Below are 18,347 nucleotides of genomic sequence, written 5' to 3'. Positions count from 1 at the left end.
TTCAAAATGGGAACACGCGCAGGCCAGCTGAATCGGGTGCGCCTACCGCGAGACAAATTTAAAAAATGGAATGAAAGGTTTATCGCTCTGAAATGTTTGGTGATCGACTAAGAATGCCTTGGAGATTGGTTGGTGACCATTGCCATAGGGTAATACTTGTAGGTAGAACCTTTTGCAGAGAGGATACTGCAAATGCATCCAACAACTTTGTAGAGACACAAGCCTGATGTAGTCATTGTGTGCTAGGAATATGGGACCAAATACTAAACCTTTGAAAAAATGTATACACTTTAAGTGAATTTCTCACAATACTGTACTTGTAGTATGACTTCAAAAGGGGGGACTAGATACACAAAGTGCTTTAATTTCTAAACGGTTAAACAGATATGTATGAAAATACCATCAAATATAAAGTGACATTCTGTACTGTCGCTTCATACGAAATATTTGATCTCAAATCCAAAATGCTGGAATAAAGAGCAACATTTTTACAAAGCAAATTTGAGGAAAACTCTACAGAAGTTCTATCAACACATTGACTGTAGTACTCACATTGAAAAAACGCTCAACCACTGTTACTCCCCCTTCCAGGATGCCTACAAGGCCCTCCCGCAATCCAGATCACGACTCCATTTTGCTCCTCCCTTCCTATAGGCATAATCTCAAACAGGAAGTACCCGTGCTAAGGTCTATTCACTGCTGGTCTGACCAATCGGAATCCATGATTCAAAATTGTTTTGATCACACTGACTGGGATATGTTCCGGGTAGCCTCTGAGAATAACATTGACGTATACACAGACACGGTGACTGAGTTCACCAGGAAGTGTATAGGGGATGTTGTTCCCACTGTACCTATTAAAACCTGCCCAAACCAGAAACTGTGGATAGATGGCAGTATTCGCGCAAAACTGAAAGTGCAAACCACCCCATTTAACCATGGCAAGGTTACTGAGAATATGGTTGAATGCAAACAGTGTAGTTATTCCCTCCGTAAGGCAATCAAACAGGCAAAACGTCAGTACAGAGACAAAGTGGAGTAGCAATTCAACGGCTCAGACATGAGATGTATGTGGCAGGGTCTATAGACAATCACGGATTACAAAGGGATAACCAGCCACGTTGCGGACACCGACATCTTGCTCCCGGACAAGCTAAACACCTTCTTCGCCCGCTTTGAGGATATCACAGTGCCACCAACACGGCCCGCTCCCCTATGGGCTCTCGTTCTCCGTGGCTGACTTGAGTAAGACGTTTAAGTGTGTTAACCCTCGCAAAACTGCCGGCCCATACAGCATCCCTAGCCGCATCCTCAGAGCATGCGCAGACCAGCTGGCTGGAGTGTTTCACGGACATATTCAATCTCTCCCTATGAAGGAGCTGATCGTGGACTTCAGGAAACAGCAGAGGGAGCACGCCCTTATCCACATTGACGGGACCACAGTGGAGAAGGTGAAAAGCTTCAAGTTCCTTGGCATACACATCACTGACAATCTGAAATGGTCCACCCACACAGACAGTGTGGTGAAGAAGGCGGAACAGCACCTCTTCAACCTCATGAGGCTGAATAAATTCGGCTTGGCCCCTAAAACCCTCACAAACCTTTACAGATGCACAATTGAGAGCATCCTGTCGGGCTGTATCACCGCCTGGTATAGCAACTGCACCGCCTGCAACCGCAGGGCTCTCCAGAGGGTGGTGCGGTCTGCCCAACGCATCACCGGGGGCACACTGCCCTCCAGCACCCGATGTCACAGGAAAGCCAAAAAGATAATCAAGGCTATCAGGCTGTTAAATAGCCATCACTTGCCGGCTACCACCCGGTTACTCAACCCTGCACTTTGGAGGAGGGCAGTGTACACTCAAAAAAATAATGGTTCTAAAAAGTACCAGACAGGGGATCTTTGGCTTGTAACCATAGCATCATCTTTTTGTGCTATAGTGAACCCTTTTTTGAAGGTTCAATAAAGAATCATGCTCATAAGATTCTAATTGGTGCTATAAAGAACCTAAGATTCTATAAAGAACCATTAAAACAGTTTCTATATTGCACCAAAAAAGGATTCCACTATGGTTGCAACCCTTTTTGGGACTATAGAACTTTAAAAAAAAATCTTTATAGAACCCTTGTTATGGTTCTTTATATAAACTTTTTTTATGGTTCTTTATGGTTGGTTCATAAAGACCCTTTGAAAGGTTCTTTGTAGAGACAATTGAAGAACCATACAGGGTTTTTTGTTCTGGTCAGCCATATTATAATAGTTAAAAATCCAGCGGTCTAAGGCACTAAGGCTTCACTACAGACCCGGGTTCGATCCCGGGCTGTGTCCCAGCTGGCGGTGACCGGGAGACACATGATGCGGCGCACAATTGGCCCAGCGTCATCCGGGTTAGGAGAGGTTTTGGCTGGCCAGGATGTCCTTGTCGCCCTTGCGACTCCTATGGTGGGTGCATGCACGCTGACACAGTTGGCAGTTGTACGGTGTTTCCTCCGACACATTTGTGCGGCTGGCTTCTGGGTTAAGCGAACAGTGTGTCAAGAAGCAGTGTGCTTGGCAGGGTCGTGTTATGGAGGACGCATGGCTATCGACCTTTGCCTCTCCCAAGTCCGTACGGGAGTTGCAGCGATGGGACAAAACTGTAACTACCAATTGGCTATCACAACATTTAGGAGAAAAAGGGGTAAAAAACATATATCCAGAGATATTGTGTTAATTCACAAGTTGAATCAAGTAAGCTACAGCTATATAGATAATTGAGAATCACTGACTGATTAAGTCAACCACTCTCAATTGGCACAAGGCTCTTAAGTGATCATTTCACAAGACACTATCACTGGTCATATATAATATGTAATGGCATAACACAACACATTCGATAAACTGGCCACTCATGGTTGCACAAAAAGAGCTACATTTTAGTTATCACTAAATGAGCAAAGAACCCTTTTGTGAACGGCAAAGAACTATTGAAAAGCTCAAATGGTTCTTTGAGTCATTAATGTGAAAGTAAAATGTTTTATGTAGCAATCACCCCTTTAATCTGATTCCAGGGACACCCGCCCATAGTGTCTTTGCTTACTGCTTGCTTGTACAGTACATGTTACTGATAGTTTGTTTGTAACAGAGATAAAAACATGCCGTAAGCAAGTTTGTGCTTGTGTGTTCGGAGTGAACTTACAGAGAAGCTGTATCTTTGGATGTTCTCGTAGTCCAGAGGCACGTCCACCCTCATCCTGATGTCAGCACGGCCCTGCACCGCTGTGGGTGAGATGGTGAAGTGATCCGAGTTATTCCCCGATAGGAACACCTGAAACATACTGTTCACTCCCTAGAGGAGAGGATGGAGTCAAAAGGAAAAGAGAGTTAGATATTGATTAAAGATTCAAAGGGATGAGAAGAAAAGCTGCCGTATGAGATGTGGGGCTGAATTACGAACTATGGATGGAAATTAGATCTTTTGTTAAATCCCGTATATTTACACTAATGTGAAAACAGAAATGTTGATAAAGGGTAACTGTTCCTGTTAAAAGAAAAGAGGTATGCAGTCCTGGTGCAAAAGCACAGATCATGTAATTAAACATCTGAATTAATCTATCATAAAACTATTAATACAGTACTATGGCAATAACATCTGTGGCAAAAAGTAACGACTATCCTCCTTAATCAGTCAAGTTGCAGATGCTGTGCAGTAGCATACATTCATCGCATGTCCTCCTACAGACTAGCATGTACACATTACTAGCATGTACACCAGGGGTGGGCAATACTTTTGGCTCGAGGGCCACATCCAGATATTTTCTTAGCAATATCAACCAATACGAATTTTTTTCATTTTATGGCCTTTCTAACAATTCTAGATACAAACTACAAACAAGTTTATGTTCATGAGGCTAATAACAAAATATGTCAAATTACTTAAATATTGTAAAGGTGTATTATTATAATTTTTGTATCACAAAGGGAATAAAATGCATCATAAATATATTGGCAAATAACTCCAACCAATCAAAAGCTAGATCCAAATTTGTAGGAAGAAAACAGAAACCGCTGATATGGCGTACCTTGGAGGTTACTCACGTAACCGCGGTTCTATGAACTAAGCGGCACATTCAGTGACATTTTTTATTGTTGTTGCTAAATCCACCGTGGGCGCTGTTAATCGACTTAGGACTTATTTTGCCCACCTCTGGTGTACATACTACTAGCATGTACAAGAAAAAAACGTAATTCGCACTGTAGTGTGTGAGAGAGAAAATGTATTTGACTTTATTCTGACTCTGAGCACAAGCCTTTTCAAAGCAGTGAGAAATGGAAGCTCTTGATCGATGCCAGTCACACGCATGTATTCAACCCTTATTGGTTCCATCCAAGCACATTTCTTCTTTTATTATCTCTACATGTCACTTTGCTCCTCTATCATCTCTCACTACCTCTACCTGTAATCTATCTCATTCTCTCTCTTCTCTGTGTCTTTGAGATGCAGGGTCAGAGATTAAATAGTGTCTCAGAGTAGCAGCTCTAACTTCCCCAGACTGGTGGTCTCCACACACACGCATGCATGGAAGCACACACACACACAAATACATGCACAGACCCCCACACACCACTGTGAATGCATGGCACGGTAATGAACTGTGTCTCGTCACCCACAGCCAATTATAAAGGCCCCTTTTTCTATTTCTGCAGGAATCCATTTGCTCGTGATGACAGTGGGGAGAACGATTGATCCGCAGAGAGAAAATTGTTTCAGAGTTCAATAATCATTTAACCTGGAGTGCTCTCTTTTTTTGCAGAAAAAAAACAATAAGAAAAGAGAATGAACGAGGGACAGAAAAAATAAACCCATGGAAAGATGAATAAGTGAAGATTGGACCCCACTAAATGGACCTGAACATCAGACTGACGGAGAGCCACTGGCTGCTTCCCAAATAGCACCATATTCCCTACAGCAGTGGTTCCCAAACTTTTTATAGTGCCGTACCCCTTCAAACATTGAACCTTTAATGCAGGGAAACTGAAATCAGTTCTACCAAATTTCTATCAACATGTTAAATGTGCAACACGAGGAAAAAACTTTCTAGATCACCTGTACTCCACACACAGAGACGCGTACAAAGCTCTCCCTCGCCCTCCATTTGGTAAATCCGACCACAACTCTATCCTCCTGATTCCTGCTTACAAGCAAACATTAAAGCAGGAAGCACCAGTGAATCGGTCTATAAAAAAGTGGTCAGATGAAGCAGATGCTAAACTACAGGACTATTTTGCTATCACAGTCTGGAACATGTTCGGATATTCTTCCGATGGCATTGAGGAGTACACCACATCAGTCACTGGCTTTATCAATAAGTGCATTGAGGACGTCGTCCCCACAGTGACTGTACGTACATACCCCAACCAGAAGCCATGGATTACAGGCAACATTTGCACTGAGCTAAAGGGTAAAGCTGCCGCTTTCAAGGTGCGGGACTCTAACCCGGAAGCTTACAAGAAATCCTGCTATGCCCTGCGACGAACCATCAAACAGGCAAAGCGTCAATACAGGGCTAAGATTGAATCATACTGCACCGGCTCCGACGCTCGTCTTATTAGGCAGGGCTTGCAAACTATTACAGACTACAAAGGGAAGCACAGACGCGAGCTGCCCAGTGACACGAGCCTACCAGACGAGCTAAATCACTTCTATGCTCACTTCGAGGCAAGCAACACTGAGGCATGCATGGGAGCATCAGCTGTTCCGGATGACTGTGTGATCACATTCTCTGTAGCCGACGTGAGTAAGACCTTTAAACAGGTCAACATCCACAAGGCTGCGGGGCCAGACAGATTACCAATATGTGTGCTCCGGGCATGTGCTGACCAACTGGCAGGTGTCTTCACTGTCATTTTCAACATGTCCCTGATTGAGTCTGTAATATCAACATGTTTCAAGCAGACCATCATAGTCCCTGTGCCCAAGAACACCAAGGCAACCTGCCTAAATCACTACATACCTGTAGCACTCACGTCCGTAGCCATGAAGTGCTTTTAAAGGTTGGTAATGGCTCACATCAACACCATTATCCCAGAAACCCTAGAACCACTCCAATTTCCATACCGCCCAAACAGATCCACAGATGATGCAATCTCTATTGCACTCCACACTGCCCTTTCCCACCTGGACAAAAGGAACACTTATGTGAGAATTATATTCATTGACTATAGCTCAGCGTTCAACACCATAGTACCCTCAAAGCTCATCACTAAGCTTAGGATCCTGGGACTAAACATCCCCCTCTGCAACTGGATCCTGGACTTCCTGACGGACCGCCCCCAGGTGGTACTCCCTGTTCACCCACGACTGCATGGCCAGGCACGATTCCAACACCATCATTATGTTTGCAGACGACACAACAGTGGTAGGCCTGATCACCGACAACGACGAGACAGCCTATAGGGAGGAGGTCAGAGACCTGGCCGGGTGGTGTCAGAATAACAACCTATCCCTCAACGTATCCAAGACTAAGGAGATGATTGTGGACTACAGGAAATGGAGGACCGAGCACACCCCCATTCTCATCGACGGGACTGTAGTGGAGCAGGTTGAGAGATTCAAGTTCCTTGGTGTCCACATCAACAACAAACTAGAAGGGTCCAAACACACCAAGACAGTCACAGAGAGGGCACAACAAAGCCTATTCCCCCTCAGGAAACTAAAAAGATTTGGCATGGGTCCTGAGATCCTCAAAAGGTTCTATAGCTGCAACATCGATAGCATCCTGACTGGTTGCATCACTGCCTGGTACGGCAATTGCTCGGCCCTTGACCGCAAGGCACTGCAGAGGGTAGTTCGAACTGCCCAGTACATCACTGGGGCTAAGCTGCCTGCCATCCAGGACCTCTACACCAGGCGGTGTCAGAGGAAGGCCCCAAAAATTGTCAAAGACCCCAGCCACCCCAGACGTAGACTGTTATCTCTACTACCGCATGGCAAGCGGTACCGGAGTGCCAAGTCTAGGACAAAAAGGCTTCTCAACAGTTTTTACCCCCAAGCCATAAGACTCCTGAACAGGTAATCAAATGGCTACCCGGACTTTTTGCATTGTGTGCCACCCCCCAACCGCTCTTTTTACACTGCTGCCTCTCTCTGTTTATCATATATGCATAGTCACTTTAACTATACATTCATGTACATACTACCTCAATTGGGCCAAGCAACCAGTGCTCCCGCACATTGGCTAACCGGGCTATCTGCATTCTGTCCCGCCACCCACCACCAGCCAACCCCTCTTTTACACTACTGCTACTCTCTGTATATGCATAGTTACTTTAACCATATCTACATGTACATACTACCTCAATCAGCCTGACTAATCGGTGTCTGTATGTAGCCTCGCTACTTTTATAGCCTCACTACTGTATATAGACTGTCTTTTTACTGTTGTTTTATTGCCTTACTTACCTACTGTTCACCTAATACCTTTTTTGCACTATTGGTTAGAGCCTGTAAGTAAGCATGTCACTGTTGTATTCTGCACACGTGACAAATAAACTTTGATTTGACCTCCAGCTGCGTACCCCTTCTAGCACCAGGGTCAGCGCACTCTCAAATGTTGTTTTTTGCCACACTCACACTACACAATACATTTATTAAACATAAGAGTTAGTGTGAGTTTGTGTCACAACCCGGCTCGTGGGAAGTGACAAAGAGCTTTTATAGGACCAGGGCACAAATAATAATATAATAATAAACAATAATCAACAATGTTGCTCTTTATTTAACCATCTTACATATAAAACCTTATTTGTTCATCGAAAATTGTGAATAACTCACCACAGGTTAATGAGAAGGGTGTGCTTGAAAGGATGCACATAACTCTGCAATGTTGAGTTGTATTGGAGAGAGTCTGTCTTAAATCATTTTCCACACACAGTATGTGCCTGTATTTAGTTTTCATGCTAGTGAGGGCCGAGAATCCACTCTCACATAGGTACATGGTTACAAAGGGCATCAGTGTCTTAACAGCGCAATTTGCCAAGGCAGGATACTCTGCAAATCCAGAAATCTGGCAGTGGCTTCTGATTAAATTACATTTTCACAGAACCACTTGTTGCAATTTCGATGAGGCGCTCTTGTTCAGATATCGGTAGGTGGACTGGAGGCAGGGTATGAAAGGGATAACGAATCCAGTGGTTTGTGTCATCCGTTTCGGGAAAGTACCTGCGTAATTGCGCAACCAACTCACTCAGGTGCTTTGCTATATCACATTTGACATTGTCCGTAAACTTGAGTTAATTTGCACACAAAGAATCATACAATGATGAAAATACCTGTGTGTTGTCCTTGTTAATGCAGACAGAAGAGCTCCAACTTCTTAATCATAGCCTCAATTTTGTCCCGCACATTGAATATAGTTGCAGAGAGTCCCTGTAATCCTAGATTCAGATCATTCAGATGAGAAAAAACATCATCCAGATAGGCCAGTCGTGTGAGAAACTCGTCATCATGCAAGCAGTCAGACAAGTGAAAATTATGGTCAGTAAAGAAAAAATAAACATGTCAATACTTTGCCCCTTGATAACCAGCGCACTTATGTATGTTGTAAAAGTGTTACATGGTCGGTGCCCATATCAATGCATAATGCAGAAAATACACGAGTTCAGGGACCTTGCTTTAACAAAGATAACCATTTTCACTGTAGTGTCCAAAATGTGTTTCAAGCTGTCAGGCATTTTCTTGGCATCAAGAGCCTCTTGGTGGATGCTGCAGTGTACCCAAGTGGCATTGGGAGCAACTGCTTGCACGCGCGTTACCACTCCACTATGTCTCCCTGTCATGGCTTTTCTGCCATCAGTACAGATACCAACACATATTGACCACCAAAGTCCATTTCATGTCACAAAGCTGTACAGTACTTAAAAAATATCCTCTCCTGTTGTCCTGGTTTCCAGTGGTTTGCAGAAGATGATGACTTCCTTAATTGACCCCCCATAAACGTAACGGACATATACCAGGAGCTGTGCCCGCCACGTCTGTTGACTCGTCCAGCTGTAACACATAGAATTCACTGGCTTGCATGTGAACTAGTTATTGTTTCAAAACATCTCCTGCCATGTCACTGATGCGTTGTGAAACAGTGATGTTTGATAAAGGCATTGTCTGTATAGTTTTTGGAGCCTTTTCCCCCAGCATTGTCCCGGACATATCCACGGCAGCAGGAATAATTAAGTCCTCCACAATAGCATGGGGCTTGCCTGTCCTAGCCACTCGGTAGCTCACCTATATAAGATGCTTCTAGCCCCTTCTTATTAATGGTATCTGTTGTTTTTATACATGTCTTACTAGTCGAAAGTCGTCTTAATTCTCGCTCAAAAAACTCCTGTGGTTTATTTTTCAAATTGGCATGTTTTGTTTCTAAATGTCTGTGCAAGAGTGAAGGTTTCATCGAGTTGTGAGATAGTACTTTTGCACACATAACACTGAGGAAAGTGTTATGTGGAAAGGAAACACTGAGGAAAGGCACTACTCCCAATATATTTGAAGCCCAAATCAATGTAGTTCTCATCATATTTGCGCCTCTTCGATGGTCCAACGTCCCTGTCTATTGTTCAGTGCTTTCCCGGGTAAGGGAAAGATTCACAACTGTCAGTGTCCATGCTAGCTGGGCTAACAACACATGTAGAATTACTGATGCTAGCATTGGATGTGCTCGTGGAAGCAGAACAACTTGTGTCATCAACAGGTGCAGCTGTAGTACTGCTGGTATGTGCCTCTATGGACGCGTGCCTTACTTTTTTTAACCATTTATCAATTTTCGAGCAAACGGAATGAGCAGCAGCTACGTTTGGCTACATACGGACCGTTAGTGGAATTCCCGCGAGAGAGTAACGGTTCATGTGATTGGATGTTAATTATTTGACTAGGCTACCTGTATTTGACATTGTGTTGTTATTTCGCTGAACACTAGATGGTTGAATTTTATTTTTGGCAGTGAAACGAGGCTTCTAAGGCGAGAAAGACACCTCACCCAAATGTATAGCCCCATTGGAAAAAACAAATGGACTGTTTGAAAATGTGAATCAAATTTTTAAAAGTGAATCACATTTTTATTTGGCGTACCCCCGACGGCATTGCGTACCCCAGTTTGGGAATACCTGCCCTACAGTATTTAGTGCATTACGTTTGAACACCAGAGCCCTAATGGTGTTCATCGTCTTGTACCTCCATCTGAATCGTCCTCTTTATCTCTCCCACATAAAAGTCACTCCACTGTATTACTTAACATTATATGTAAATCGTAATTGGGCATATGAGTACAGAATAGAGTAACTCCCCATACACTGCCCACGAAGTTCCATTACTATAGCTGCCATCTCTTCTGCTAAAAGAATGATTACACTGCCAAAGGCAGCTCATTAAATATGTGTTAATCATATTAGTGTGTATGTGTGTTTGATCAGAGCAGAATGACACAATGAGAGGATAATGTGTGCTGTGGAGGAGATAAGGATGTTTAAAGAGCCATGTTGACAAGCGTGACTATCTAAAATCACTCTGGCTACACTTAGGCCGGGATTTAATCAGACCATCAATGTGATGTTATTTTAATATGGATATTTCTAAGTTACCCCAAACTTTTGAACGGTAGTGTATCTTTACCTAAACAAGTACATGATCGAAGTGATTGATAGTTGATATTCAGCAGTCATAAAAGTATGCCTTACTTACTTTGAAGAGCTACAAAATAGTGATTTTTTTCAGACAGCAAAAGCAGCAGCTCTACAGAGATAAGATGATGACTTTGAATGAAATTATAGTCATCAAATAAATCTAATTTAATATACACAACAACTTAAATATTTCTTTAAAGTAGAGTAATGTGAATAAACTATGATTCATAAGAGATAAGCAGTGATGGACAGTCACTACCATCATGGGACTTTTATTAATTGTTTTATTCTGTGTTGTTACAGCATTCAACCCACATAATGCATAGTGCATTTCATGTAAAAACAATATTTTATAATCAAACGAAATTCAAAAACGTGTTTAAAAATATTGAACTGAACCAACCTCAAAAACCACTAATCGCTCAGCACTAATTTTGTCCCAGTAAAAATGCTTAGATGTACTTATTCTCTCACGTCTAACTATCAGTAAGGCTGAAAAGACAGCCTGAGTGGGTGGGGGAGCTAATTGGCTGAGAAGTCTACAATCATCTCCTTTGTTTTGTTGACGTTAAATGTGAGGTTATTTTCCTGACACCACATTCCGAGGGCCCTCACCTCCTTCCTGTAGGCCGTCTCGTCGTTGTTGGTAATCAAGCCTACCACTGTAGTGTTGTCCGCAAACTTGATGATTGAGTTGGAGGCGTGCATGGCCACGCAGTCGTGGGTGAACAGGGAGTACAGGAGAGGGCTCAGAACGCACCCTTGTGGGGCCCCAGTGTTGAGGATCAGCGGGGTGGAGATGTTGTTACCTACCCTCACCACCTGGGGGCGGCGCGTCAGGAAGTCCAGTACCCAGTTGCACAGGGCGGAGTCGAGACCCAAGGTCTCGAGCTTGATGACGAGTTTGGAGGGTACTATGGTGTTAAATGCTGAGCTGTAGTCGATGAACAGCATTCTCACATAGGTATTCCTCTTGTCCAGATGGGTTAGGGCAGTGTGCAGTGTGGTTGCGATTGCGTCGTCTGTGGACCTATTGGGACGGTAAGCAAATTGGAGTGGGTCTAGGGTGTCAGGTAGGGTGGAGGTGATATGGTCCTTGACTAGTCTCTCAAAGCACTTCATGATGACGGAAGTGAGTGCTACGGGGCGGTAGTCGTTTAGCTTGGTCTTTTACCAAATAGGGCTATCTTCTGTGTACCACCCCTACCTTGTCCCAACACAACTGATTGGCTCAAATGCATTAAGAAGGAAATGCATTCTACAAATGAACTTTTAATAGTTTTGATGTCTTCACTATTATTCAACAATGTAGAAAATAGTAAAAATAAAGAAAAACCCTTGAATGAGAAGCTGTGTCCAACGTTTTGACTGGTACTGTACATACTGTATTACCTCAATTACCTCAATTACCTCAACTACCTCATATCCCTGCACATTGACTTGGTGCTGGTGCTCTTTCTATATAGCCTTGTTAGTGTTTTTATTGGGTTACTATTTCCTTTTTTTTTGTGCAAATATTTGTCTTACTTTTTAACTCTGCATTGTCTGGAATGGGCTCGTAAGTAAGCATTTCACTGTAAAGTCTACCCCTGTTGTATTTGGCACATGTGACCAGTATAATTTGATTTGAAGTTGAGCTGAGCTGGGGTTAAGCAGAGAGCAAGGGTTGCTGATGAGATGGCCCAGTAGGTTGCTGCATTCTGATGCACTCTACTGTATATCTGGTTTTAATCCATCTCACTGATGTACTGTATCTATGTGGCTGTTTGCCTTGAGCCCACATAGCTTATCCAATAAACCTAAACCACATGAGGTTGGTGGCATCTTAGTTGGGGAGAACGGGCTCGTGGTAATGGCTGGAGCGGAATCAGTGGAATGGTATCAAATACATCAAACTTGGTTTTCAAGTGTTTGATGCCATTCCATTTGCTTTGTTCCGGCCATTATTATAAGCCGTGCTCCCCTCAGCAGCCTCCTGTGACCTTAAAGCATCTATTATGGAGATTTCACATGGGCACTGCTTGTATAGATTGAGGTATGCGGCATTTATGTGACACTGCCAACCTCTGCAAACACACACACACACACACCTGTTCTGAGACTGCTGACAGCGGCACCACTCTTATCGTCTGCCAGATTTACCCATCAACTGATGAGGAGCTCCCATGGAATAGCGGTGATTTTCTTCGCCGTCCCTTGCCATCGCCATGCCGACAGGAGCAAACACACTCCACGGCAATAATAAACAAACCTGCAGCTGAATATGCCACTATCGCTCCCTCAGACACTTTATGTCTCTCTTTCTCTCTGTCTCCCTCTGCCTCTCACTGTCTAACCCTCTCTCTCACCCTCTCTCTTTCTCTCTCCCTCAGCCTCTCTCCCGCTATCCTCATCCCTCATTTTTTCCCCTCAACCTCTCACTTTGCGTCTCTCTCAGCCTCCACCTCTCTCGGTCTGTATGTCTGCCTTATCGTTCACTTCACCGCCTGCCCGTACTCCATTAGTTATGCTACTTTTTCCCTACCTTCTTCCCTCTTTACCACCCCTTCTACCCCCTCTCCTCCTCCTTCTCTCCCTCCTTCTCATTCTCTCTCCACTTAACTTGCAGTTATCTGTCAAATTCCATCCTGGCGGCTGTGGTGCTGGAATCAATCAGAGTTGACTAGCTTTCAGCTTATCTCAACCCAGGGTGATAGATTTTCCTTGTTAGCTATAATTTGATGCTCTATCCCATCTCTTCCAAAGCAAATTAAATTGTAGTTGAGTCGAATGTAGCTCCTAGTTTCAGGCTGTCGTGAGTGAGTGAGCAAGTGTGTGTGTGTGTGTAAGAAGACTGTGTTTGGGAGTTAGAAAGATTGTGTCAAATCCAATCAAAGCTTATTTGTCACATGCGCCGAATACAACGGGTGTAGACTTTACCATGGAATGATTGCTAACGAGCCCTTCCCAACGATGCAGAGTTAAAAAAGAATCATACAAATAAAAATAGTAACACAAGAGGAATAAAATACACAAGAATGGAGCTTTATACAGGTAGTACCAGTACTAACTGAATGTGCAGGGGTATGAGGTATTTGAGGTAGATACTGTATGAATATGAAGGCAGGGTAAAGTGACTAGGCATCGGGATAGATAAAGAGAGTAAAATAAAGAACAGCGTAGCATCAGCATATGATGAGTGTAAATGTGTATGTGTTTATGTCATCAAGGCAGACGGTGGCCACTTGATTACTACATGATTCCATACAGTGCCTTGCAAAAGTATTCATTCCCCTTGGCGTTTTTCCTATTTTGTTGCATTACAACCTGTCATTTAAATTTATTTTTATTTGGATTTCATGTAATGAATATACACAAAATAGTCCAAATTGGTGAAGAAAAATTCAAAAAAAATAAAACCGGGAAAGTATATGTATTCACCCCTTTTGCTATGAAGCCCCTAAATAAGATCTGGTGCAACCAATTACCTTCAGAAGTCACATAATTAGTTAAATAACTGTGTGCAATTTAAGTGTCACATGATCTCAGTATATATACACCTGTTCTGAAAGGCCCCAGAGTCTGCAACACCACTAAGCAAGGGGTACCACCAAGCAAGCGGCACCATGAAGACCAAGGAGCTCTCCAAACAGGTCCGGGACAAAGTTGTGGAGAAGTACAGATCAGGGTTGGGTTATAAAAAAATTGCAGAAACTTTGAACATCCCATGGAGCACCGTTAAACCCATTATTAAAACATTGAAAGAATATGGCACCACAACAAACCTGCCAAGAGAGGGCCTCCCACCAAAACTCACAGACAAGGCAAGGAGGGCATTAATCAGAGAGGCAACAAAGCGACTAAAGATAACCTTGAAGGAGCTGCAAAGCGCCACAGCGGAAATTGGAGTATCTGTCCATAGAACCACTTTAAGTTGTACACTCCACAGAGCTGGGCTTTACGGAAGAGTGTCCAGAAAAAAATCCGTTGCTTAAAGAAAGAAATAAGCAAACACCTTTGGTGTTCACCAAAGGCATGTGGGAGACTCCCCAAACATATGGAAGAAGTTACTCTGGCCAGATGAGACTAAAATTGAGATTGTTGGCCATCAAGGAAAATGAAATGTTTGGCGCAAACTCAACACCTCTCATCACCCCGAGAACACCATCCCCGCAGTGAAGCATGGTTGTGGCAGTGTCATGCTGTGGGGATGTTTTTCATCGGCAGGGACTTGCAGCTGTAATTGATGCACAAGGTGGCTCTACAAAGTATTGGATTTGGGGGGGTGAATAGTTATGCACGCTCAAGTTTGAAGTTTTTTTGTCTTATTTCTTGTTTGTTTCACAATAAAACATATTTTGCATCTTCAAAGTGACAGGCATGTTGTGTAAAGCAAATTATACAAAAACACCCCCAAAAAGAAAAAAAAAATCCAGGTTGTAAGGCAACAAAATAGGAAAAATGCCAAGGGGGTGAATAGTTTCGCAAGCCATTGTACACATTCATTACTATGGGTCAGCTGGAGATCGAATTTGAATATTGAAACACTGTTGCAATGTCGGAGACAGATGGCAAGGTTTATACAAATCTCCACTGTTGAAAACGAAATGTTAGTCTCAATGAAATGTGAGATAATGTCTAGATGCTTTTTATAGTGGAGTTTATAATTTGCCTGGCTGGGCTGATGAGACAGTGGATTGCGCAGGCAGATGGAATAGAGTAAATAGGCTTGTTAACGTCATAGAATTAGCCGGTGGTAACTTGTGGAACAGACACCGGCTGGAATGTGCTTTAAACCAATCAGCATCAGGATTTGACCCACCCGTTGTCTAATGATTTATTAATTAATCTTATGCTACTCAAATAGAAATAACTTAAATGTTTACTTATTGCACCCGTTGCTGAAATGGTTGTTCTATTTTAGATGTTTAAGGCACTCTCATACTTTAGTCTTCCCAACCCTGGCAGTCATTTTGAATGTAGGTTGCGGGTGAATAAAAATTCTAAATGTTGGTTATCCCCACTCTTGCTGGATTCCAATAAGAATTACTCATCACTTTGCAAGCCATCATAATGTGACTTGCAGGCCTGATGTGGTCTGTAAACAAGGAGTTTCAGGCCACTGTATTAGGGTAAAACTAGGCCATTAAAAGAAGACCTTCTAAACTATATTCAGTTGGGAACTCACTTGGTGAAGTCCACTGGACTGAATATTGAATGAATTCTACAACCATCTCTCAGTCACTAGCAAACACAGTCATGGGCGGTACTGGTATCTCTAAAATTCACTCAAAAGGCACCCTGGAAAATATGCAAATAAGGTTCAACACCCTACAGCAGGGCTATTCAAATCTGGTCCTGGAGGGCCAAAACATTTTTGGTTTGGGATTTTTGTATGGTTCGTCAAAGAGCCATCCCATGTATAGACGGGTTGGTTGTTCAGAAACAAAACCGATGTGTGCACAACTATGGGGAAAACAGACACAATTGACTGTTGACAACATGTAAACTGTATCTACTCTCCAAATGTTTAATGAAAACAAATACATTTGCACTATGAGCACTTGTTGTCTCTCAAATACATCGCTACAGTTGTTGGTTAGCTACTGTATCTAGCAAATGTTTTGCCATATTAGCACAGACATGACATCAGATTCATGATTTCGACTGGCTGAGAAACGCTGCCTGCCTGTCTGTGTCGTCCTGACCCCCGACCCCTACACATTCATTACTATGGGACAGCTGGAGATCAAATTTGAATATTGAAACAATGTTGTAAATGTCGGAGAGACATGGATTACAAGCAGCACCCTCATTTTTTTTATTTTAGTCTAACCTATATCCAAACGGAGATTCAGTGAAAATAAAAATCTCATTGATTTATTAAGACCAGTCTCCGTGTGTGTCTCAAAGCAGCGCAAAACGGTGCTAAATATTTGTAGGCTATTGCTTCTAACTTCAATATGCTCTTTAAATAAATAAGACCTACACCACTTTTAACAACACATTACTCAACACTAGTGAGACCTATGTCGCCTACGGTAGGCGAAAAATATGACGTGACTACACCAATAATTACATATAGAGGATTGGAGGATTGGATGATATTTCTGTAATTCAGTGATATTTATTCCCATAGAAATTCGCCATGGATCCATAACTAAATAAACATTGGAATTTTGTATTTTTATCATTATTATTATTATTATTATCATTATTTTATTAATGAAAGCGCAAAGATGCCATTATTAGTTATATTGTTTTAGTTTGAATGGGCAGACTGGCACTAAGAACAGAACAGCGGGAACGTTTCCCAAGTCAGCGCCATATTTAGTGCAATGCCCCTTAAATATTTTGGAAATGATTTCGCTTTCAAATCACGTAAAATTAGCGAGAAAAAGGCCATTCTTGAACATGGGGTGAGATATTGTTACTAATTTGTAAATAAAGCTAGTTTGCTATATAGAATTATTTATTTCTGTTTTTAGAGGGAGAAAAACCAACAAACCTACAATCATCTGATGGGTCTCCCAGTAGAGGACAGCACAGGTATAGAACCAGCATCTGTAGCAACACAGCTTGCACTGATATGCAGTGTCCTAGACCACTGTGCCACTCAGGCGCTGTACAATGTGACTGGTTGGGAGTGGCCTACAGTACTACAGTAAGAGCCTAACAAAATAAAAGAATAAACACCTTAGTGTAACAACAGTTTTAGTAAGTAATTCTGAAGTCGTGCACAATTATCCGTTTCTATTTAGGTTTATGTCGCCCATTCATTGTCAGAGACACAGTAGGACCCAAAAGCATAATCAGTGCTCTAACTCCCCCTTGCGCTGGTCTGGAGCAATGAATTGGTGATGCAGGGTACCGTACTAAACCACAAATTACCTTTAAATCCCGCAGCGTAAGCTCGCAACTTTTAAAGGAGGAACTACTCACAGGGCCCTATAGACTGACACTCCAACACACACACAAACACTCACTCCATAATTTGCTCACACACACATAATATGCACATACATTTATACTTTCTCTACATAAACGCACACCCACTCACATACAATCATCACATTAGCTGCTGCTACTCTGTTTATCATATATCCCGATGCTTAGTCACCTTACCCCTACACATATCTACCTGTATCACTCCAGTATCCCTGCACATTGTAAATAAGGTACTGGAACTGACTGACGCTTTATATAATTTAGTATGCTTACTTTTTTTTTTATAATTTTTTTTATTTCTTGTGTGTTTTTGTTCTACCTTCTGTTATTTTTAGTATTATATTGTTATTGATTACTGCATTGTTGGGTTCAGAGCTTGCAAGAAAGGCATTTCACTGTACTTGTGAATCTGACATTAAAACGTGAAACTTAAAATTGTAAGAAGATACAACGAGCTGAAACAAGCCACCTACGGTTCCATGCAAGGCAGCTTCTAGTCATTGTTGCTAGTTATCTGACGGTTCAAAATCATAACAAAGCACACCTTCCGTCCACATCGATGTGCAAGCATCATTTTTGGGACTTTGTTAGCCAACCCGTCTATGTTTCTTCAGAGACCCTAAAATGGGTTCCCCTATGACATTGCTCTCAAGATCCTTATTTGGTACCAACTTGCACCTTGACTTTTTTGTAGAGTGAATGTGGTCATGTCTATTGACAGGTCTTATCACTGTCACTTCCATGTCAAACTGACACTGTCAAATAAAGT

General features: G+C 42.5%; 1 protein-coding gene across 1 annotated transcript in view; it reads right to left on the bottom strand.

The window, feature by feature from the left end:
* LOC139570592 (cadherin-23-like) overlaps window positions 1-18,347 on the bottom strand; it is a 587,919-nt gene that overhangs the window by 275,742 nt on the left and 293,830 nt on the right. Inside the window, exon 12 of the mRNA XM_071392575.1 lies at window positions 3,180-3,329. Within this exon, the coding sequence (XP_071248676.1) occupies window positions 3,180-3,329 (150 nt within the window). The remainder of the gene's footprint in view (window positions 1-3,179; window positions 3,330-18,347) is intronic.

This window comes from Salvelinus alpinus, chromosome 3 (assembly GCF_045679555.1).
Source record: "Salvelinus alpinus chromosome 3, SLU_Salpinus.1, whole genome shotgun sequence".
NCBI classification, from domain to species: domain Eukaryota; kingdom Metazoa; phylum Chordata; class Actinopteri; order Salmoniformes; family Salmonidae; genus Salvelinus; species Salvelinus alpinus.
This window is presented reverse-complemented; position numbering and strand designations above follow the sequence as displayed.